The 25,380-nt window shown below is 50.1% G+C and overlaps 1 protein-coding gene across 2 annotated transcripts in view; it reads right to left on the bottom strand.

The window, feature by feature from the left end:
* The window catches only part of USH1C (USH1 protein network component harmonin), a 407,047-nt gene that overhangs the window by 65,682 nt on the left and 315,985 nt on the right, over window positions 1–25,380 (bottom strand). For both annotated transcript variants that reach the window (XM_077281844.1, XM_077281845.1), the window contains 2 exons: window positions 5,746–5,845; window positions 5,273–5,382 (listed from right to left, as the gene is read on the bottom strand). In XM_077281844.1, the coding sequence (XP_077137959.1) occupies window positions 5,273–5,382; window positions 5,746–5,845 (210 nt within the window). The remainder of the gene's footprint in view (window positions 1–5,272; window positions 5,383–5,745; window positions 5,846–25,380) is intronic.

Here is a 25,380-nt window from a genome sequence, read left to right as displayed (position 1 = left end):
CACTCACTCAGGTGCGACGGCTGACACTCAGGAGGCACGTTCCTTTAAAGTTCACAGGGTTTATTACGTCATAAACCACATGGAAAAATAACAGCAAACAAATAGCCTTAAGTTCAGGAAAAGCAAAACAAAGTGTCCAGTCCACCAGGCTCAGTCCTCTAGCCTTAACACACTCAGGAGGGTTTCACCTCCACACACATCTCCTGTGTTAAGCATTTGCCTGTCTTATATAGAGCTAACCACACCCAGTAACCCATCACATGATTAGCCATGTGGTCTGACATCACCACAGGTCCTGGAACACATATATATACATGGTTATATACACAACAAAGAAATACTCCGGGCTACATTACAGCAACAAGGCACTTATGTGGCACATACCTCCCGTCGACTACACACCCTTTAGCCATGCTACTATATATATATATATATATATATATATATATATATATATATATATATATATATATATATATATATATATATATATATATATATTATATATTGCACCTAAATACAAAGGAAATGTCATCTGTAACTTTAGGCCTTTTAGATCATTTCATCTTCACCTTGCTTAACTGTTCACAATAACCGGAATGTGACCTAGTGTCACGGGGAGACTAGGTAACCTGACTCCTGTTTCAGTCCTATGCTGAAACCTCCACCCGCCACTCAGTGATAAGACCATACACCAACCCCTACAGAAAGCACAGACAAGGAAAACTAAAAACGCACCACGCCGCAGGCACACAGGAAAATACTATAATGTGCACAGGGCAAAACAATACAAATATAGGAAGGAGAAATATGACAAAGGATAATACACCACCAGATACGATATTTCCTCTCCTAGACCACCACTCCAGACCGGAATCACCAGGAACAAGACACAAGCTATAATCGGCGACGCCCAAAGCCCAGCAAAACTATTTAAAGGCCACGGGCGTGACCCAGCCTCCAACCCGATTACCAGCTAGACTAACCCCGGACAACCTGGATAAAGTCTAGCCGGAGCCACTGAGCGTATAGTGGACGAATGTGGAATTACCGCTGTCTGTCGGACGCCCTAGTGTGAACAGCGTCCGACATGACACCTAGGGGTGCACAAACTTATACATGCCACTGTAAAGCTTAACAGCAATCGTGGCACTTGTAGCCATGGCAGTGGTGTCTAATCTAGACATGGGAATCATGAGGAGGGAAGGAATCCATGAGACTTCATACCGAGATGTGTCAGGGATGATAATGAGGACAACGATGATAATGAGGACAACGATGATGATGATGTTGCTGGGAACCAGGGCATGCTCGTGCACGAAGAGTGTGTTCGGCGAGCTCGAGAAATATGTTCGAGTCCTTGCGGCTGCATGTCTCGCGGCTGTTATACATTCATAGCACAGGCAGGGATGACCTGTTTCTTGTTGGTCGCCATCTGATTACTCACAGGCAGATATGATGCGATCGCTCGGACATTACTAAGTCTATGTATGCGTGACAGAGCTTATGTGGGATTGGAGGCAGTCCTGGAGAACCTCAGAGTGTCACACAAATTCTCCAGGCAGTCAAAAGTGAATTAATCAAACCTGAAATCATTTTTGAGAATTTCCCTCATCTCTATTTTTTGTAATAAAACTTTAAAATGTGATTTTTTTTTTCTGTAAAGAACCCGCAGCCGTTCTTAGGGCATTTAACCTCTGGCTTGCTGGACAGCAGTGTTTATTTCCGGACCCCATTTGGTTGGCAAGTTGTGGTGTCCATGTCGGTGGGGGATGACTATTGCTCAGTTTACAACCATATGGCTTTTAGACAGGACGCAAATGTAGCATTTGGCAAAGGAAATATGTGTCACCAAACAGTCATCCCATAGAGGTCAGCAATCACAGCTAGGAAACTGGGGGGGACTGGACACCATGAGGAGGACATGTATATGACCCGAGATGTCAGTAATCACTGCTAGGTAGGTGGAGGACTGTACACCATGAGGAGGTCATGTATATGACCCGAGATGTCAGTAATCACAGCTAGGTAGATGGAGGCCTGTACACCACGAGGAGGACATGTATATGACCCGAGATGTCAGTAATCACAGCTAGGAAAATGGGGGGGACAGTACACCATGAGGAGGACATGTATATGATCCGAGATGTCAGTAATCACAGCTAGGAAAATGGTGAGGACTGTACACCATGAGGAGGACATGTATATGACCTGAGATGTCAGTAATCACAGCTAGGTAGATGGAGGACTGTGCACCATGAGGAGGACATGTATATGACCCGAGATGTCAGTAATCACAGCTAGGTAGATGGAGGCCTGTACACCACGAGGAGGACATGTATATGACCCGAGATGTCAGTAATCACAGCTAGGAAAATGGTGAGGACTGGACACCATGAGGAGGACATATATATGATCCGAGATGTCAGTAATCACAGCTAGGAAAATGGGGGGGACAGTACACCATGAGGAGGACATGTATATGACCCGAGATGTCAGTAATCACAGCTAGGTAGATGGAGGCCTGTACACCACGAGGAGGACATGTATATGACCCGAGATGTCAGTAATCACAGCTAGGAAAATGGGGGGGACAGCACACCATGAGGAGGACATGTATATGACCCGAGATGTCAGTAATCACAGCTAGGTAGATGGAGGACTGTGCACCATGAGGAGGACATGTATTTGACCCGAGATGTCAGTAATCACAGCTAGGTAGATGGAGGCCTGTACACCACGAGGAGGACATGTATATGACCCGAGATGTCAGTAGTCACAACTAGGTAGATGGAGGACTGTGCACCATGAGAAGGACATGTATATGACCCAAGATGTCAGTAATCACAGCTAGGTAGGTGGAGGACTATACACCACGAGGAGGACATGTATATGACCCGAGATGTCAGCAATCACAGCTAGGAAGATGGAGGACTGTACACCACGAGGAGGACATGTATATGACCCGAGATGTCAGTAATCACAACTAGGTAGATGGAGGACTGTGCACCATGAGGAGGACATGTATATGACCCGAGATGTCAGTAATCACAACTAGGTAGATGGAGGACTGTGCACCATGAGAAGGACATGTATATGACCCGAGATGTCAGTAATCACAGCTAGGTAGATGGAGGACTGTACACCACGAGGAGGACATGTATATGACCCGAGATGTCAGTAATCACAACTAGGTAGATGGAGGACTATACACCATGAGGAGGACATGTATATGACCCGAGATGTCAGTAATCACAGCTAGGAAAATGGGGGGGACAGTACACCATGAGGAGGACATGTATATGACCCGAGATGTCAGTAATCACAGCTAGGTAGGTGGAGGACTATACACCATGAGGAGGACATGTATATGACCCGAGATGTCAGTAATCACAGCTAGGAAAATGGGGGGGACAGTACACCATGAGGAGGACATGTATATGACCCGAGATGTCAGTAATCACAGCTAGGTAGATGTAGGACTGTGCACCATGAGAAGGACATGTATATGACCCGAGATGTCAGTAATCACAGCTAGGTAGGTGGAGGACTATACACCATGAGGAGGACATGTATATGACCCGAGATGTCAGCAATCACAGCTAGGAAGATGGAGGACTGTACACCACGAGGAGGACATGTATATGACCCGAGATGTCAGTAATCACAACTAGGTAGATGGAGTACTGTGCACCATGAGAAGGACATGTATATGACCCGAGATGTCAGTAATCACAGCTAGGTAGATGGAGGACTGTGCACCATGAGAAGGACATGTATTTGACCCGAGATGTCAGTAATCACAGCTAGGTAGATGGAGGCCTGTACACCACGAGGAGGACATGTATATGACCCGAGATGTCAGTAATCACAACTAGGTAGATGGAGGACTGTGCACCATGAGAAGGACATGTATATGACCCAAGATGTCAGTAATCACAGCTAGGTAGATGGAGGCCTGTACACCATGAGGAGGACATGTATATGACCCAAGATGTCAGTAATCACAGCTAGGTAGGTGGAGGACTATACACCATGAGGAGGACATGTATATGACCCGAGATGTCAGCAATCACAGCTAGGAAGATGGAGGACTATACACCATGAGGAGGACATGTATATGACCCGAGATGTCAGTAATCACAACTAGGTAGATGGAGGACTGTGCACCATGAGGAGGACATGTATATGACCCGAGATGTCAGTAATCACAACTAGGTAGATGGAGGACTGTGCACCATGAGGAGGACATGTATATGACCCGAGATGTCAGCAATAACAACTAGGTAGATGGAGGACTGTACACCACGAGGAGGACATGTATATGACCCGAGATGTCAGTAATCACAAGTAGGTAGATGGAGGACTGTACACCACGAGGAGGACTTGTATATGACCTGAGATGTCAGTAATCACAACTAGGTAGATGGAGGACTATACACCATGAGGAGGACATGTATATGACCCGAGATGTCAGTAATCACAACTAGGTAGATGGAGGACTGTGCACCATGAGGAGGACATATATATGACCCGATATGTCAGTAATCACAACTAGGTAGATGGAGGACTGTGCACCATGAGAAGGACATGTATATGACCCGAGATGTCAGTAATCACAGCTAGGTAGATGGAGGACTGTGCACCATGAGAAGGACATGTATTTGACCCGAGATGTCAGTAATCACAGCTAGGTAGATGGAGGACTGTACACCATGAGGAGGACATGTATATGACCCGAGATGTCAGTAATCACAGCTAGGAAGATGGAGGACTGTGCACCATGAGAAGGACATGTATATGACCCGAGATGTCAGTAATCACAACTAGGTAGATGGAGGACTGTGCACCATGAGAAGGACATGTATATGACCCGAGATGTCAGTAATCACTGCTAGGTAGATGGAGGACTGTACACCATGAGGAGGACTTGTATATGACCCGAGATGTCAGTAATCACAACTAGGTAGATGGAGGACTGTACACCATGAGGAGGACTTGTATATGACCCGAGATGTCAGTAATCACAGCTAGGTAGGAGGAGGACTATACACCATGAGGAGGACATGTATATGACCCGAGATGTCAGTAATCACAGCTAGGTAGATGGAGGACTGTACACCATGAGGAGGACATGTATATGACCTGATATGTAATGTACCATTAGTTCTCAGGCAGACTGACGCAGAGCAGCACACACCCTGGAGAGGCACGCACCTCAGAGCGGCACGCAATCTGCAGAATGGCACGCACCCCAGAGAGTGGCACTCACCCCACCGGAGCTCCAGGCTCGAGACAGCGTGCTCTGAGCTTCAGATAAAGTCACGTCAGTCAGGATCTTCCCGTTAACAGCCAGAATCTCGTCCCCTCGCACAATCCCACCTACAGAAAATATAGACTTATTAGAAAGAAACCGGCCCCCTGGGTAATGGAGAGCTGTCAAATCCCCAGTGTAGCATGCTATTGGCCCCTCTGTGGATTACAGGGTCTTGGGTAATGAAGACCTGTCCAATCCATGGTATAGCAAGCTACTGCACCCATACTCCTTGCAGACAAAAGGCTCCTGGGTAATGGAGAGCCGTCCAATCCACAGTATAGGAAGATACTGGTCCCTCCCCGTCTCCATATATCGACAACCTGATCTCTTTCTCTATGGCGGCCATTATAGCTCTCTGCGCATCGATAACGACCTCTATTATGTTATAATGGCAGTAGAAATACAGCGTAAATTCCCATGTGACATACCGTGGTTGTCTGCAGCACCCCCGTCATAAATCGCAGAAACCACGATTTTCCCAATGGGAGACTCAATGCCGCCTTCCACCGCTAGATCCAGCGCCCCCTCCTGCAGGGAAGATAATAGTCTCATTATACAGAGAGCCCCACACCCGCACACACCGCACGGCGACGAGTTAAAGAAAATGAAGTGCCCCCATTTATTTGTGATATTTACTCCACAGATTAACAGTTACACTGACACACCACACAAAATAATCTCCTTCTGAGAGGAAAGTGCCCCCAATGCGAATCATTGCATACTCACCACACACCAGAGTGCCTACCACAATACTCACCACACACAGAAAGTCCACCACGCTACTCACCGCACACAGAGTGCCCACGATACTCACCGCACAGAGTGACCACCAGGATACTCACCACACACAAGAGTGCCCACCACAATACGCACCACACAAAGCCCGCCACGCTACTCACCAGAGAGCCCACCACGCTACTCACCAAACAGTGCTCACAACGATACTCACCACACACCAGAGTGCCTACCACAATACTCACCACACACAGAAAGCCCACCACGCTACTCACCGCACACAGAGTGCCCACGATACTCACCGCACAGAGTGACCACCAGGATACTCACCACACACAAGAGTGCCCACCACAATACGCACCACACAAAGCCCGCCACGCTACTCACCAGAGAGCCCACCACGCTACTCACCAAACAGTGCTCACAACGATACTCACCACACACCAGAGTGCCTACCACAATACTCACCACACACAGAGCCCAAGATACTCACCGCACAGACTGCCCACCAGGATACTCACCACACACAGAAAGCCCACCACGCTACTCACCGCACACAGAAAGCCCACCAGGATACTCACCGCACACAGAAAGCCCACCACGCTACTCACCACACACAGAGCCCACCAGGATACTCACCACACACAGAGCCCACGATACTCACCGCACAGACTGCCCACCAGGATACTCACCACACACAGAAAGCCCACCACGCTACTCACCGCACAGACTGCCTACCACAATACTCACCACACACAGAAAGCCCACCACGCTACTCACCGCACACAGAAAGCCCACCAGGATACTCACCACACACACAGCCCACGATACTCACTGCACAGACTGCCCACCAGGATACTCACCACACACAGAAAGCCCACCACGCTACTCACCGCACAGACTGCCTACCACAATACTCACCACACACAGAAAGCCAACCATGCTACTCACCGCACACAGAAAGCCCACCAGGATACTCACCGCACGCAGAGTGCCGATACTCACCGCACAGAGTGACCACCAGGATACTCACCACACACAAGAGTGCCCACCACAATAAGCACCACACAAAGCCCGCCACGCTACTCACCAGAGAGCCCACCACGCTACTCACCAAACAGTGCTCACAACGATACTCACCACACACCAGAGTGCCTACCACAATACTCACCACACACAGAGCCCAAGATACTCACCGCACAGACTGCCCACCAGGATACTCACCACACACAGAAAGCCCACCACGCTACTCACCGCACACAGAAAGCCCACCAGGAAACTCACCGCACACAGAGTGCCCACCACGCTACTCACCACACACAGAGCCCACCAGGATACTCACCACACACAGAGCCCACGATACTCACCGCAGACTGCCCACCAGGATACTCACCACACACAGAAAGCGCACCACGCTACTCACCGCACAGACTGCCTACCACAATACTCACCACACAGAGAAAGCCCACCACGCTACTCACCACACACAGAGCCCACCAGGATACTCACCACACACAGAGCCCACGATACTCACCGCAGACTGCCCACCAGGATACTCACCACACACAGAAAGCGCACCACGCTACTCACCGCACAGACTGCCTACCACAATACTCACCACACACAGAAAGCCCACCAGGATTCTCACCGCACGCAGAGTGCCCACGATACTCACCGCACAGAGTGACCACCAGGATACTCACCACACACAAGAGTGCCCACCACAATACGCACCACACAAAGCCTGCCACGCTACTCACCAGAGAGCCCACCACGCTACTCACCAAACAGTGCTCACAATGATACTCACCACACACCAGAGTGCCTACCACAATACTCACCACACACAGAGCCCAAGATACTCACCGCACAGACTGCCCACCAGGATACTCACCACACACAGAAAGCCCACCACGCTACTCACCGCACACAGAAAGCCCACCAGGATACTCACCGCACACAGAGTGCCCACCACGCTACTCACCACACACAGAGCCCACCAGGATACTCACCACACACAGAGCCCACGATACTCACCGCACAGACTGCCCACCAGGATACTCACCACACACAGAAAGCCCACCACACTACTCACCGCACAGACTGCCTACCACAATACTCACCACACACAGAAAGCCCACCACGCTACTCACCGCACACAGAAAACCCACCAGGATACTCACCACACACACAGCCCACGATACTCACTGCACAGACTGCCCACCAGGATACTCACCACACACAGAAAGCCCACCACGCTACTCACCGCACACAGAAAGCCCACCAGGATACTCACCGCACACAGAAAGCCCACCAGGATACTCACCGCACAGACTGCCCACCAGGATACTCACCACACACAGAAAGCCCACCACGCTACTCACCGCACAGACTGCCTACCACAATACTCACCACACACAGAAAGCCCACCACCCTACTCACCACACACAGAAAGCCCACCACGCTACTCACCGCACAGACTGCCTACCACAATACTCACCACACACAGAAAGCCCACCACGCTACTCACCACACACAGAGCCCACCAGGATACTCACCACACACAGAAAGCCCACCACGCTACTCACCGCACAGACTGCCTACCACAATACTCACCACACACAGAAAGCCCACAATGCTACTCACCGCACACAGAAAGCCCACCAGGATACTCACTGCACACAGAGTGCCCACAATACTCACCGCACAGACTGCCCACCAGGATACTCACCACACACAGAAAGCCCACCACGCTACTCACCGCACAGACTGCCTACCACAATAATCACCACACACAGAAAGCCCACCACGCTACTCACCGCACACAGAGCCCACCAGGATACTCACCACACACAGAAAGCCCACCACGCAACTTATCACACAGAGTGCCCACCACGCTACTCACCACACAGAAAGCCCACCTCGCTACTTACCACAAAGAGCCCATGATACTCACCACAGAGTGCCCACCACGCTATTCACCAGAGTGCCCACCATGCTACTTATCGCAGAGTGCCCACCACGATACTCACTACACACAAAGCCCACCACGCTACTCACTGCAGAGTGTTCACCACGATACTCACGACACACAGAGAGCCCACCACGCTACTCGCCAAACACCAGAGTGCCTACAATACTCACCGCACACAAAGTCCACCATACTACTCACCAGAGTGCCCACCATGCTACTCACCGCACAATGTGCCCACCACGCTACTCACCACACACAGAAAGCCCACCAGGCTACTCACCACACAGAGTGCCCACCACGCTACTCACCGCACAGATAGCCCACCAGGATACTCACCACACATCCATCAGGATACTCACCAGAGTGCCAACCACGCTACTCACCACAGACAGCCCACCACACAGTGTCCACCAGGATACTCAGAGTGCCCACCATGCTACTCACCACACACAGTGTCCACCAGGATACTCACCAGAGTGCCCACCATGCTATTCACCACACACAGACAGCCTACCACACAGTGTCCACCAGGATACTCATCAGAGTGCCCGCCATGCTACTCACCACACACAGTGTCCACCAGAATACTCACCAGAGTGCCCACCATGCTACTCACCGCATAGACCGCCCACCAGGATACTCACCAGAGTGCCCACCATGCTACTCACCACACACTGTCCACCAGGATACTCACCAGAGTGCCCACCATGCTACTCACACCACACACAGACAGCCCACCACACAGTGTCCACCACGATACTCATCAGAGTGCCCACCATGCTACTCACCACACAGAGTGCCCTCCACGATACTCACCACGCTACTCACTGCACACAGAATGCCCACCACAATACTCACCGCACAGAGTGCCCACCAGGATACTCATCACACAGAAAGCCCACAACGCTACTCACCACACACAGAAAGCACACCATGTTACTCACCAGAGGGCCCACCATGCTACTTACTGCACAGAGTACCCACCAAGCTACTCACCACACAGTGCCCACCACGATACTCACCGCACACAGAGAGCCCACCACACTACTCATCGCACAGAGTGACCACCATGCTACTCACCAGAGTGCCCACCATGATACTCCCCACACACCAGTGCCCACCACAATACTCACCACACAGAAAGCCCACCACGCTACTCACCACACACCAAGTGCCCACCACACTACTCACCACACACCAGAGTGCCCACAATACTCACCGCACACAGAAAGCCCACCACGCTACTCACCAGAGAGCCCACCATGCTACTCACCAGAGTGCCCACCATGCTACTCACCAGAGTGCCCACCATGCTACTCACCAGAGTGCCCACGATATTCACCACACCATAGTGCCCACCATGCTACTCACCAGAGTGCCCACCACGATATTCACCACACCAGAGTGCCCACCACGCTATTCACCGCAGAGTGCCCACCACGCTACTTACCACACACAGAAAGCCCATCTCGATACTCACCGCACACAGAAAGCCACCACGCTACTCAACACAGAGTGCCCACCATGCTACTCATCGGGCAAAGTGCCCACCACGCTACTCACTGCACACAGAAAGCCCACCATGCTACTCACCACACACAGAAAGCCCACGATACTCACCGCACACAGAAAGCCCACCACGCTACTCACCACACAGTGCCCACCAGGATACTCACCATACACAGAAAGCCCACCATGCTACTCACCACACAAAGAGCGCCTACCATGCTACTCACCGAACAGAGTGCCCACCACGCTACTTACCGGAGTCCCCACCATGCTACTCACCACACAAAGCCAACCACGATACTCACCGCACAGAGTGCCCACCAGGATGCTCACCACACAGAAAGCCCACCACGCTACTCACCGCACACAAAGTCCACCACACAGAGTGCCCACCAGGATACTCACCACACACACAAAGCCTACAATGCTACTCACCGGAGTCCCCACCACGCTACTCACCACACAAAGCCAACCACGATACTCACCGCACACAAAGCCCACAACGCTACTCACTGCACACAGAAAGCCCATGAAATTCACCGCACACAGAAAGCCCACAACGCTACTCACTGCACACAGAAAGCCCACCACGCTACTCACCACACACAGAGTGCCCACCATGCTACTCACACCACACACAGACAGCCCACCACACAGTGTCCAGCAGGATATTCATCAGAGTGCCCACCATGCTACTCACCACACTACTCACCACACACAGGAAGCCCACAACGCTACTCACCGCACACAGAATGCCCACCACAATACCCACTATACACAGAGTGCCCTCCAGGATACTCACCACGCTACTCACCACACACAGAAAGCCCACAACGCTACTCGCCACACACAGAGAGCCCACCATGCTACTCACCAGAGGGCCCACCACGCTACTTACTGCAGAGTGCCCACCACGATACTCACCGCACACAGAGAGCCCACCACGCTACTCATCGCACACAGAGAGCCCACCACGCTACTCATCGCACACAGAGTGCCCACCATGATACTCCCCACACACCAGTGCCCACAATACTCATCACACAGAAAGCCCACCACGCTACTCACCACACAGAGCCCGCCACGCTACTCACCACACACCAAGTGCCCACCACACTACTCACCAGAGAGCCCACCATGCTACTCACCAAAGAGTGCCCACCACGATATTCACACCATAGTGCCCACCATGCTACTCACCGCAGAGTGCCCACCACGCTACTCACCAGAGTGCCCACCACGATATTCACCGCACAGAGTGCCCAACACGCTACTCACCACACACAGAAAGCCCATCTCGATACTCACCGCACACAGAAAGCCCACGATACTCACCGCACACAGAAAGCCACCACGCTACCCAACACACACAGAGTGCCCACCATGCTACTCATCGGACAGAGTGCCCACCATGCTACTCACTGCACACAGAAAGCCCACCACGCTACTCACCACATACAGAAAGCCAACGATACTCACCACACACAGAAAGCCCACCACGCTACTCACCACACAGTGCCCACCAGGATACTCACCATACACAGAAAGCCCACCAGGATACTCACCACACAAAGAGCACCCACCATGCTACTCACCGGACAGAGTGCCCACCACGCTACTCACCACACACAGAAAGCCTACCACACTACTTACCGGAGTCCCCACCATGCTACTCACCACACAAAGCCAACCACGATACTCACCGCACACAGAAAGCCCACCACAATACTCACCGCACAGAGTGCCCACCAGGATGCTCACAACACAGAAAGCCTACAACGCTACTCACCGGAGTCCCCACCACGCTACTCACCATACAAAGCCAACCACGATACTCACCGCACACAGAAAGCCCACAACGCTACTCACTGCACACAAAGCCTACGATTCTCACTGCACACACAAAGCCCACCACAATACTCACCGCACACAGAAAGCCACCACGCTACTCACCACACACAGAGTGCCCACCATGCTCCTCACCGGACAGAGTGCCCACCATGATACTCACAGCACACAGTGCCCACCACGCTACTAACCACACACAGAAAGCCAACCACAATACTCACCGCACACAGAAATCCGACCATGCTACTCACCGCACACAGAAAGCCCACCACAGAGTGCCCACCAGGATACTCACCACACAGAGTGCCCACCACACGATATATAGTTATAAATATATGGCCAGTGACAAATCTTGGCGTTATCAGGTCTGCAGGCTGCTATGATGTGACTGAAGTGGAGATTTTCAGGTTTAAATTAAAGGGGTTGAACTCTGCTTTGAAACGTTTAGTGTTTGCAGCCATTTTCCTAAAAATCCTTATTTCAGAGGCTCAGAAATATTTGGACAAATTCCCGTTCCTATAAATAAAATGTCCACGTTTAACCCTTTGTAGAGAATCCTTTGCCGCAGTGACAGCCTGAAGGTTGGAAGCCATGGCCGTCACCTTCGCTGGTTTCCTCCGGTGTGAGGCTTTGCAGCAATAATGGCCTGAAGTCTGGAGGCCATGGACATCACCATCACTGTTCTTCGGTGTGAGGCTTTGCAGCAATAATAGCCTGAAGTCTGGAGGCTATGGCAGTATTATCATTCAGACCCAACAGCTCTTGTGCACCAGACGGCACCTCTCCTCTCTGAGCTATTCAGCTTGCTGGAGAGTTCCGTGCTAAATCAGATACTTGTAACTGTGTTGCTCCTGATGTCTCCACCGCAAGTTCCTGATTGGCTTACCCTGTGATCCCCTAATTGAGCACCCTACTTACTCCTGGCACTGTACTTCCTTCACTGTGACATTATTGTTCTCCAGCCTTTAGTCTAGCTCCTTCCCACCTGCTGCGTATCCTCAAAATCCTACAGCTGCTCGCTCCGTGTACTGACCTCTGGCTATATCCTGACTACGATTCATACGTATCCTCCCAACTACAATGCTACTACTGACCTGAGTTAGAGTAGTGATATTGCAACCACAAGGAGCAGCACCAGCAGGTAGCGTAGTCAGGATATAGCCAGAGGTCGGTACACGGAGCAGCAGTGTAGCTCAGAGGATAAGCAGGAATCGTAGTCAGGATATAGCCAGAGGTCGGTACACGGAGCAGCAGTGTAGTTAGGAGGATAAGCAGGTATCATAGTCAGGATATAGCCAGAGGTCATACACGGAGCAGCAGTATAGTTGGGAGAATAAGCAGGTATCGTAGTAAGGATATAGCCAGAGGTTGGTACACGGAGGAGCAGTGTAGTTAGGAGGATAAGCAGGTATCGTAGTCAGGATATAGCCAGAGATCGGTACACGGAGCAGCAGTATAGTTAGGAGACGCAGGAATCATAGTCAGGATATAGCCAGAGGTCGTACACGGAGCAGCAGTGTAGTTGGGAGGATAAGCAGGAATCGTAGTCAGGATATAGCCAGAGGTCGTACACGGAGCAGCAGTGTAGTTAGGAGACGCAGGAATCGTAATCAGGATATAGCCAGAGGTCGTACACGGAGCAGCAGTGTAGTTAGGAGGATAAGCAGGTATCATAGTCAGGATATAGCCAGAGGTCGGTACACGGAGCAGCAGTGTAGTTAGGAGGATAGGGAGGTATCGTAATCAGGATATAGCCAGGTCGGTACACGTAGCAGCAGTATAGTTGGGAGAATAAGCAGGTATCGTAGTCAGGATATAGCCAGAGGTCGGTACACGGAGCAGCAGTGTAGTTAGGAGGATAAGCAGGAATCGTCAGGATATAGCCAGAGGTCGGTACACGGAGCAGCAGTATAGTTGGGAGAATAAGCAGGTATCGTAGTCAGGATATAGCCAGAGGTCGGTACACGGAGCAGCAGTATAGTTGGGAGAATAAGCAGGTATCGTAGTCAGGATATAGCCAGAGGTCGGTACACGGAGCAGCAGTGTAGTTAGGAGGATAGGGAGGTATCATAGTCAGGATATAGCCAGAGGTCAGTACACGGAGCAGCAGTGTAGTTAGGAGACGCAGGAATCGTAATCAGGATATAGCCAGAGGTCGTACACGGAGCAGCAGTGTAGTTAGGAGGATAAGCAGGTATCATAGTCAGGATATAGCCAGAGGTCGGTACACGGAGCAGCAGTGTAGTTAGGAGGATAAGCAGAAATCGTAGTCAGGATATAGCCAGAGGTCGGTACACGGAGCAGCAGTGTAGTTAGGAGGATAAGCAGGAATCATAATCAGGATATAGCCAGAGGTCGGTACACAGAGCAGCAGTGTAGGTAGGAGGATAAGCAGGTATCATAGTCAGGATATAGCCAGAGGTCGGTATGCGGAGCAGCAGTGTAGTTAGGAGGATAAGCAGGTATCGTAGTCAGGATATAGCCAGAGGTCGGTACACGGAGCAGCAGTGTAGTTAGGAGGATAGGGAGGTATCGTAATCAGGATATAGCCAGAGGTCGGTACACGTAGCAGCAGTGTAGTTAGGAGACGCAGGAATCGTAATCAGGATATAGCCAGAGGTCGTACACGGAGCAGCAGTATAGTTGGGAGAATAAGCAGGTATCGTAGTCAGGATATAGCCAGAGGTCGGTACACGGAGCAGCAGTGTAGTTAGGAGGATAAGCAGGAATCGTCAGGATATAGCCAGAGGTCGGTACACGGAGCAGCAGTATAGTTGGGAGAATAAGCAGGTATCGTAGTCAGGATATAGCCAGAGGTCGGTACACGGAGCAGCAGTGTAGTTAGGAGGATAGGGAGGTATCATAGTCAGGATATAGCCAGAGGTCGGTACACGTAGCAGCAATGTAGTTAGGAGAATAAGCAGGTAACGTAGTCAGGACGTAGTCAGGATATAGCCAGAGGTCTGTACACGGAGGAGCAGTACAGTTGGGAGAATAAGCAGGTAACGTTTTCAGGATATAGCCAGAGGTTGGTACACAGAGCAGCAGTGTAGTTGGTAGGATAAGCAGGTATTGTCAGGATATAGCCAGAGGTCGGTACACGGAGCAGCAGTGTAGTTGGGAGAATAAGCAGGTATCGTAGTCAGGATATAGCCAGAGGTCGGTACACGGAGCAGCAGTGTAGTTAGGAGCATAAGCAGGAATCGTCAGGATATAGCCAGAGGTCGGTACACGGAGCAGCAGTATAGTTGGGAGAATAAGCAGGTATCGTAGTCAGGATATAGCCAGAGGTCGGTACACGGAGCAGCAGTGTAGTTAGGAGAATAAGCAGGTATCATAGTCAGGATATAGCCAGAGGTCGGTACACGTAGCAGCAATGTAGTTAGGAGGATAAGCAGGAATCATAGTCAGGATATAGCCAGAGGTCGGTACACGTAGCAGCAATGTAGTTAGGAGAATAAGCAGGTATCGTAGTCAGGATATAGCCAGAGGTCGGTACACGGAGCAGCAGTGTAGTTAGGAGAATAAGCAGGTAACGTAGTCAGGACGTAGTCAGGATATAGCCAGAGGTCTGTACACGGAGCAGCAGTACAGTTGGGAGAATAAGCAGGTAACGTATTCAGGATATAGCCAGAGGTTGGTACACAGAGCAGCAGTGTAGTTGGTAGGATAAGCAGGTATTGTCAGGATATAGCCAGAGGTCGGTACACGGAGCAGCAGTATAGTTGGGAGAATAAGCAGGTATCGTAGTCAGGATATAGCCAGAGGTCGGTACACGGAGCAGCAGTATAGTTGGGAGAATAAGCAGGTATCGTAGTCAGGATATAGCCAGAGGTCGGTACACGGAGCAGCAGTGTAGTTAGGAGGATAAGCAGGTATCGTAGTCAGGATATAGCCAGAGGTCGGTACACAGAGCAGTAGTGTAGTTAGGAGACGCAGGAATCGTAATCAGGATATAGCCAGAGGTCGTACACGGAGCAGCAGTATAGTTGGGAGGATATCCAGGATCGTTCTCATTATCATGGCTTCCATAATCAATTTCACATCTATTTCCAGATGCAATCTTCTCCATCTACCAGTGACAGGAAAAAGGTTATATTTATCATTAATCTCCTGACTGATGAGGCTCTTGCATGGGCCTCACCTTATGTGGAAAAGAACTCTGACCGCCTAAATGACTTAGTGTAATTCATCACTGCTATGGACCAAGTGTTTGATGACCCGAATCGCTGCGCTAAAGCTGAAACCAAATTGCATAACTTACGTAAAGGGCGTCGCTGTGTAGCTGAATATACAAGAAAAGGAAAACAACTAATATATCAAAAAACTTTATTTAACCAAATTAGGATTTAAAAAGTGACACAACACCCAAATCCCTTTTTATGGGAGTGGGTTAATAAAAACCTGGCCCGAAAAAATGAAGGGCAAAGGGTGAGGGGCAGAAAATAGGACGAAATGCAACTACTACACGTCCCTAGAAATACTCCCTGCCTATCTGCGGAGGTTGTCACCGTCTTGAGCGCAATATGGCGCCCCCGCTCCTCGTCGACTCACCCTTAAAACCCTATAAGTCCCTATACACGTGTGGGAATGCTATACCACTACCAAAACCTAATGCTAGACCCACAGCCTAGGGACCAACAAATGAAACACAAAAGCCAGGTAGTAATTCACCAAAGACAGCTGGTCTGACCGTACAAACCCCTATAGTATTTTATAAATCGCCTGTTGCTAAGGCTAGTTCACCCTAGGGAGTCCCTAGCCGAGTAGCCCTGCCTGTCAGCGGAGGTTGGCACCCTCTTGGACGCAAATGGCGCCCCCGCTCGTCGGCGGCTGCCCCTACTGACCCTAGCTGAATCCCTGCAAAGATTAGGGATCCTAAACCTGGGTAGTGCCTTAGGGGCTGCACTAGTGAGCCATGTTGCAGATACCTATAGCTCGGTCAGACCCTAAATAGATAACACTATGAAATAACTTTAACCGGTCATAGCTTAAATACACCTAGTGACTAGTGGATACCATTTAAATTAATGTTACAAATGATCAGGTACCCATATGTATATGTAGTGGTTACAAGTGCACAGATGGGGAGCAACTCACTTTAACCGACGAAGAAACGAAATACATCTAGTAACTAGCGGATACTTTTTAGATTAATGTGGTTCCTCAGGAGGTTTCATTTTCCCATACGCCTCCTGAGGAACCACATCATGGGGGGGAAACACGTAGAGGCTAAACCTGGACACAGATAAGTGTTTCAGGCTTTTTAAATTTATTTGTTTGTTATTCACCATTTGTGCATTTTGTAACCATTTCATACACATATGGGTACTAGATCGTTTGTGACATTAATCTAAAAAGTATCCGCTAGTTACTAGATGTATTTCGTTTCTTCGTCGGTTAAAGTGAGTTGCTGGCAGGGCTACTCGGCTAGGGACTCCCTAGGGTGAACTAGCCTTAGCAACAGGCGATTTATAAAATACTAGATGGCAGCCCGATTCTAAAGAATCGGGAGTCTAGAATCCATATATACTTTATTTATTCAAATGTAAGAATAATACAATTAATAAATAATAGTAAGAAAGAACAAACAATGGCTGCACTCACCAGCTCTTGACAATTCTTGACAGTACGGCACATTTCTGATTGGTCGCTCGCGGCAGGCGGCAACCAATCAGAAAAGTGCCGCGCACCACGAAGGCATATATCTTTGTCCACCCTGAGCGGGTGTAGGACGCTGGTGACGTCACTTATCTCCGGACATTATCTCCGGACAAAGCCACGGAAGTTGGCACAAATTGCCGGAAGTAGTATTCTAGGCAATTATATATTAGATTTTAATGTTATCAGTGTTTACCTTTGAACGTTTATATTGTATTGTCCTGTCACCAGCCATGTGTACGATTATCGGCCGAAAGCCTCTCTGGAACCAATAATCACCCCATGTAAAGGTATCTTTATAAGTTAAAGATTCAGAATACTATGACTTTTATCATATCCTGAACAGTCAAGTTTTTTATGAACCGTTAAGGTTTTCTGGTTGAAGTAAAAAAAACTCTGAGTGTTTACAGTTTGAAACCATAAAATGTTGAAAAATTATGTCATTCTTGAGTATATCACTCAATGGTGCTCATAAACGTGTCAAATTTGATCTATAATATACTTTAATATACGTTACTTTAATCTTTAATATACTTAAGAACAGGGCCCCAGACATCACACAGGGGGTCTGAAACACCGCACAGTGGTCCAAAATATCGCTGTGCTCTGCCTGGGGCCCCATATGCTGCCTGGGGCCCCTGTGCTCTGCCTGGGGCCCCATATGCTGCCTGGGGCCCCTGTGCTCTGCCTGGGGCCCCTGTGCTCTGCCTGGGGCCCCATGTTCTGCCTGGGGCCCCTGTGCTCTGCCTGGGGCCACTGTGCTCTGCCTGGGGCCCCATATGCTGCCTGGGGCCCCTGTGCTCTGCCTGGGGCCCCATATGCTGCCTGGGGCCCCTGTGCTCTGCCTGGGGCCCCATGTTCTGCCTGGGGCCCCTGTGCTCTGCCTGGGGCCCCATAGGCTGCCTGGGGCCCCTGTGCTCTGCCTGGGGCCCCATATGCTGCCTGGGGCCCCTGTGCTCTGCCTGGGGCCCCATGTTCTGCCTGGGGCCCCTGTGCTCTGCCTGGGGCCACTGTGCTCTGCCTGGGGCCCCATATGCTGCCTGGGGCCCCTGTGCTCTGCCTGGGGCCCCATATGCTGCCTGGGGCCCCTGTGCTCTGCCTGGGGCCCCATGTTCTGCCTGGGGCCCCTGTGCTCTGCCTGGGGCCCCATAGGCTGCCTGGGGCCCCTGTGCTCTGCCTGGGACCACTGTGCTCTGCCTGGGGCCCCATATGCTGCCTGGGGCCCCTGTGCTCTGCCTGGGGCCCCTGTGCTCTGCCTGGGGCCTCATATGCAGCCTGGGGCCCCTGTGCTCTGCCTGGGGCCCCTGTGCTCTGCCTGGGGCCCCATGCTCTGCCTGGGGCCACTGTGCTCTGCCTGGGGCCCCATATGCTGCCTGGGGCCCCTGTGCTCTGCCTGGGGCCCCATATGCTGCCTGGGGCCCCTGTGCTCTGCCTGGGGCCACTGTGCTCTGCCTGGGGCCCCATATGCTGCCTGGGGCCCCTGTGCTCTGCCTGGGACCACTGTGCTCTGCCTGGGGCCCCATATGCTGCCTGGGGCCCCTGTGCTCTGCCTGGGGCCACTGTGCTCTGCCTGGGGCCCCATATGCTGCCTGGGGCCCCTGTGCTCTGCCTGGGGCCACTGTGCTCTGCCTGGGGCCCCATAGGCTGCCTGGGGCCCCTGTGCTCTGCCTGGGACCACTGTGCCCTGCCTGGGGCCCCATATGCTGCCTGGGGCCCCTGTGCTCTGCCTGGGGCCACTGTGCTCTGCCTGGGGCCCCATATGCTGCCTGGGGCCCCTGTGCTCTGCCTGGGTGTAGGACACTAGTGACGTCACTTATCTCAGGACATTAGCTCCGGACATTAGCTCCGGACATTATCTCCGGACATTAGCTCCGGACATTAGCTCCGGACAAAGCCACAGAAGTTGGCACAAATTGCAGGAAGTAGTATTCTAGGCAATTATATATTAGACTATAGGGGTTTGTACGGTCAGACCAGCTGTCTTTGGTGAATTACTACCTGGCTTTTGTGTTTCATTTGTTGGTCCCTAGGCTGTGGGTCTAGCATTAGGTTTTGGTAGTGGTATAGCATTCCCACACGTGTATAGGGACTTATAGGGTTTTAAGGGTGAGTCGACGAGGAGCGGGGGCGCCATATTGCGCTCAAGAGGGTGACAACCTCCGCAGATAGGCAGGGAGTATTTCTAGGGACGTGTAGTAGTTGCATTTCGTCCTGTTTTCTGCCCCTCACCCTTTGCCCTTCATTTTTTCGGGCCAGGTTTTTATTAACCCACTCCCATAAAAAGGGATTTGGGTGTTGTGTCACTTTTTAAATCCTAATTTGGTTAAATAAAGTTTTTTGATATATTAGTTGTTTTCCTTTTCTTGTTTGGATACTAATTTGGATTATCAGACAGTATACTTTTTTCTGTAGCTGAATATACCTAAAATTCTGCCGCTGGGTGGCAGACACCACATGGAATTTAGCTGCCCAGAGGAGTCAATTTCAACAAGGATTATCAGAGCTAATTAATGATGAACTTGCAAGGGTTGAGACCCCTAATAATTTAGAGATCTTTATTCTATTGTGCATCCAAACTGATCAGAGACTCAGTGAACGAAGAACAGAAAGACTGCGAGTGTTTACAAACAACCCCAACTACTCCTTTACTCAATCAGCCTTAAAACACCAGCAGGAAATGTAAAGTGTGACTGAACCTATGCAAACTGATGTCATCCATAAACTTCTCTCTGCAGTAAAAAAAAGAGGCAACGTACAGAGAATTTATGCCTCTATTGTGGGGGTTCTGGACATTTTGCCCTTAAGGGCTCATACTCACCTGCGAGAAACTCGGATGAGTCTTGCACTTCAATACCCGGCGCTGCTGCCCTCACTCAGGAGCGGAGTGTGGGGCTGCATGTATTCCTATGCGGCCTCACTCTCCAATCTGAGTGCCGGGAATTAACATGCGAGTGAGTATGAGCCCTAACTGTGCTAATAAAAGGACCAAAGCTTCCAACCTTCTTCGCTAACTGGAGCACCCTTATTTTTTGTAGAAAAGTTCTCAACCCCTCAGCCATATATTGATTACAGGGAAATAAGATTACCATTAAAACTCACTACCCACTCCCCTTAATTCCTAAATTGCTGTAGAGACTGTGTTCTGCCAAGATTTTTACCAAACTATCTGAGCGGGTTTCTAATCTCATACGAATTTGATTAGATGAGTGGAAACCGCCTTTAGAACTAGATATGGACACTTTGAATAAGTGGTTATGCCTTTCGGCCTTAAGGTACCTTCACACGAAACGACTTTGTAACGATATCGCTAGCGATCCGTGACGTTGCAGCGTCCTCGCTAGCGATATCGTTTCGTTTGACACGCAGCAGCGATCAGGATCCTGCTGTGATGTCGCTGGTCGCTGAATAAAGTCCAGAACTTTATTTGGTCGTCCGATCGCTGTGTATCGTTGTGTTTGAAAGCAAAAGCAACGATACCAGCGATGTTTTACACTGGTAACCAGGGTAAACATCGGGTTACCAAGCGCAGGGCCGCGCTTAGTAACCCGATGTTTACCCTGGTTACCAGCGTAAAAGTAAAAAAACAAACAGTACATACTCACCCAGCGTCCCCCAGCGTCTGCTTCCTGACACTTACTGAGCGCCGGCCCTAAAGTGAAAGTGAAAGCACAGCGGTGACGTCACCGCTCTGCTGTTAGGGCCGGAGCTCAGTCAGTGTCAGGAAGCAGACGCTGGGGGACGCGCTGGTGAGTATGTGCTGTTTGTTTTTTTTACTTTTACGCTGGTAACCAGGGTAAACATCGGGTTACTAAGCACGGCCCTGCACTTAGTAACCCGATGTTTACCTTGGTTACCCGGGGACCTCGGCATCGTTGGTCGCTGGAGAGCTGTCTGTGTGACAGCTCTCCAGCGATCAAACAGCGACGCTGCAGCGATCGGCATCGTTGTCGCTATCGCTGCAGCGTCGCTTCGTGTGAAGGTACCTTTAGCATCACCCCTTTCAGCACTTCATCATGTTTTTCGAGATTTCTTGGATCAATTTGTTGTTGTTTATCTCAATGACAGTCTTATATTTTCAGATACCTTGGAGGAGCATCGCAGGCATGTCCAGTTAGTCCTGGAACATCTACAGGAGAATCAGCTCTAAATCACACTCGGAAAATGTGAATTTGAGCAAACCAGGACTCGATTTCTGAGATATATCATCTCCCCAGAAGGTCTGAGCATGGATCCCAGTAAGATCAGAGTGGTAGTTGAGTGGCCTACCCCAGTAAATCTAAAATACATTCAGAGCTTTATAGGATTTGCAAATTTCTACAGAAGATTCATTAAAAACTTTTCAAAAATGACTGTACCAATTACTTCACTCACAAAGAAAACCAAGATCTTTTCCTGGTCCCCAGAGGCACAAGTGGCGTTCGACAAACTAAAGACTCTTTTTACTTGCACACCATTACTTCTCCATCCAAACCCTGAACTGCCGTTTGTTGTCGGAGTAGACGCCTCAGACTCTGCGGTGGAGCCGCTTTACCACAGCGAGTTGGAGACCAGATGCAGCTTCATCCTTGCGTCAGGAAATATGAAGAATTTCTTATGATTTCATGCGAGAAAAAAACTACGCACACTATGGTGCTCACCACGAAAAAGGAGGGAGGCAAGAGTTGGTGACAGGAGGAGTGGGTAGTGGAATGAACACCCCTAGCTGCTGGGACCACACAGGATCTGTGCCTATCCTGGGAAGGAAATGTATACACTATAGTGTCACAATGCGGACAAGGTGGACCGCGCTCAGGGGTGCGAGCTGCGTGGTAATGAGCGGCAGGAGGTTGATATTCCGATGGGTTGTACCTCAGTTGCCACTATACACACAGACCTGCTGTAAATAATATTAGAATATTGTTATAGATGTGTATGCCTATGTCGGCTATACAGAGAGGTGCTTACCTAGCTGCGTATGTAGTAGCGCTCCAGCGTCCTAGGTGTACCCCAAACTGGCGTCCGCTAAGTAGTCTGATGCGGCGTCCGTGGGGAGTGGAAGAGCGGGGGGGCAGAAGAGGACTCTGCAGCTGACGCGGTACCTGGGAGCCCCGGCCGAAGGCGTCCCTGGTAACCGCGAGGAAAAAAAAGATGGCCGCTGGCGCCGGCTCACTGGTGCCTAAGAAGTGACGTCACTAAGGTACGGAGCGGCGTTGGAGCCAAAAAAGGTAGCGACTAACCAACGCGTTTCGAAGGTGCTCGGACTTCTTCGTCAGGGTTACCGTATGTCAATACCTCTTCTCCCTTTATACGCTACAGATGGGGTATCACCCCGCCCTCAGCCCGCCTCCACCTGAAATTACCTCGGACAAGTAGTATGTGTTCTTTGGATATTGCAATAGGCCAGGCTCTGCACCCTGTTTATGCATATTTAAAGTTATTATATCTGGGACATGACTGGTGTGGGTACATAAAACATTTAGGCCATGTTCACACGCTGCGGTTTTTACCGCGGAACCGCCGCGATTTTGATGCTGCGGGTCCGCAGCAGTTTCCATAGCGTTTACATTAACATGTAAACCTATGGAAACCGCAGTGCACATGCTGCGGGAAAAACCGCGCAGAAACGCAGCGGTTTACAACCCGCAGCATGTCACTTCTTTGTGCAGAATCGCAGCGATTCTGCACCCATAGGAATGCATTGAACCGCTTACTTCCCGCATGGGGCTGTGCCCACGTTGCGGGAAGTAAGCGGATAATGTGCGGGTGGTACCCGGGGTGGAGGAGAGGAGACTCTCCTCCAGGCCCTGGGAACCATAAAATAGTGTAAAAAAAAGAATTAAAATAAAAAATGAAGCTATACTCACCTCTCAGCGCTGCCCGCGGCGTCCGGTCTCAGTTGCTGTGCCGAACAGGACCTGTGGTGACGTCGCGGTCACATGACCGTGATGACACCGCGGTCACATGACCGTGACGTCACGAAGGTCCTTGTCGGCACAGCCGCTTGCAGCGCCGGGGAGATCGCGACGTCAGAGGGTGAGTATAGCCAATTTTTATTATTTTTTACATTACTATTGATGCTGCATATTGCTGCATATGCAGCATCAATAGTACAGCAGTAATCCCGCAGCGGAAACCGCGGAACAAACCGCGATAAATCTGCAGGGATAACCACAGCGGTTTTGCCCTGCAGATTTTCAATTCCGCTGCGGGATTAACCCGCAGAGGAACCCGCAGCGTGTGAACATGGCCTTACTATCCCTTAGATAGGTGGTTGCTGGTTAAAAATAAATACTTTATTAAAAATACTTGGTTAAAAACGAATGATGTATGTTGCAAAAACATTGCGCTCGGGCAATTATAAAAACTGGCGGCTAAAGGAAAAACGACTATCCTGAGATAAAACATGTATTAAATATATAAGTATTAAATATGTAAAACCTACTAATTAGAGGGTATTAATTGGGCTGTGCGAGGACAACTGCAACAGGGGTGTAGCCCTAACCCAGTACCTACGGATATATTGGACCATTATTAGGTTGGTAACAGTCCCTGCACGCACTCAACTACGATTCATACCCATTAATTCAAGTTTGTCCCTATTATAAGAATGGGACGGAGTGATGACCCCTGAATTTCAATGTATATCCCTATTATGGGAATGGACGGGGGTATTTTTTAGCACATGAATGCACTGACTGATATACACAGGGGGGGGGGGGAAAGGGAGAGAGAAAGCTGATAAAGGGGTGGGTGGACTGCAGCGAAGGGATGGACCCCCTGAGCTGGAATGTGTAAGGAATAATTTTGAACATAAATTTTAGAGGGCATACAATTCTAACTCCTGGTTAAGACCCCTCGGAGCTAGGCTATCCAGTGAAAATATCTATTGGGACTCAATTCTTGACATCTGTTTAAGGAAGTCCCCTTTCCTAGCATTCGGCTGGATTTTCTGGATGCCACAGAAATATATGTCTTTTATTTTCTTCCCATGGTGCTCCACAACGTGCCGTGATAAGGGGTGTCCCATATATCCCTTCTGGATGTTGGTGAAGTGCTCCTTAATTCGTATCCTGAGTTCCCGCTTGGTTCGACCAACATACAGTTTCTTACAAGGGCAAATAATAATATATATAACCCCCGTTGAGAAGCAGGAGATTTTATTTTTAATCCTGAAGGTCTTGGTGTTATTACTGTCCATGAACTGGATTTGGCGGGTCTTCTTGAATGTTGTATTGATGCAGTTAAAACACCTACCACAAGGTGTAAACCCCACATCGGAACCCGGGGGAGCTCTAGTAGGCAGTGTTGGCTTGTTGAGGGCTAGTTTGCTTGTTGGGGCAAGAAGATTGCCCAAATT

This window comes from Ranitomeya variabilis, chromosome 2 (genome assembly GCF_051348905.1).
Source record: "Ranitomeya variabilis isolate aRanVar5 chromosome 2, aRanVar5.hap1, whole genome shotgun sequence".
NCBI lineage: Eukaryota > Metazoa > Chordata > Amphibia > Anura > Dendrobatidae > Ranitomeya > Ranitomeya variabilis.
Note: the sequence above shows the minus strand (reverse complement) of the source record. Positions and strands in the feature narration are given on the sequence as shown.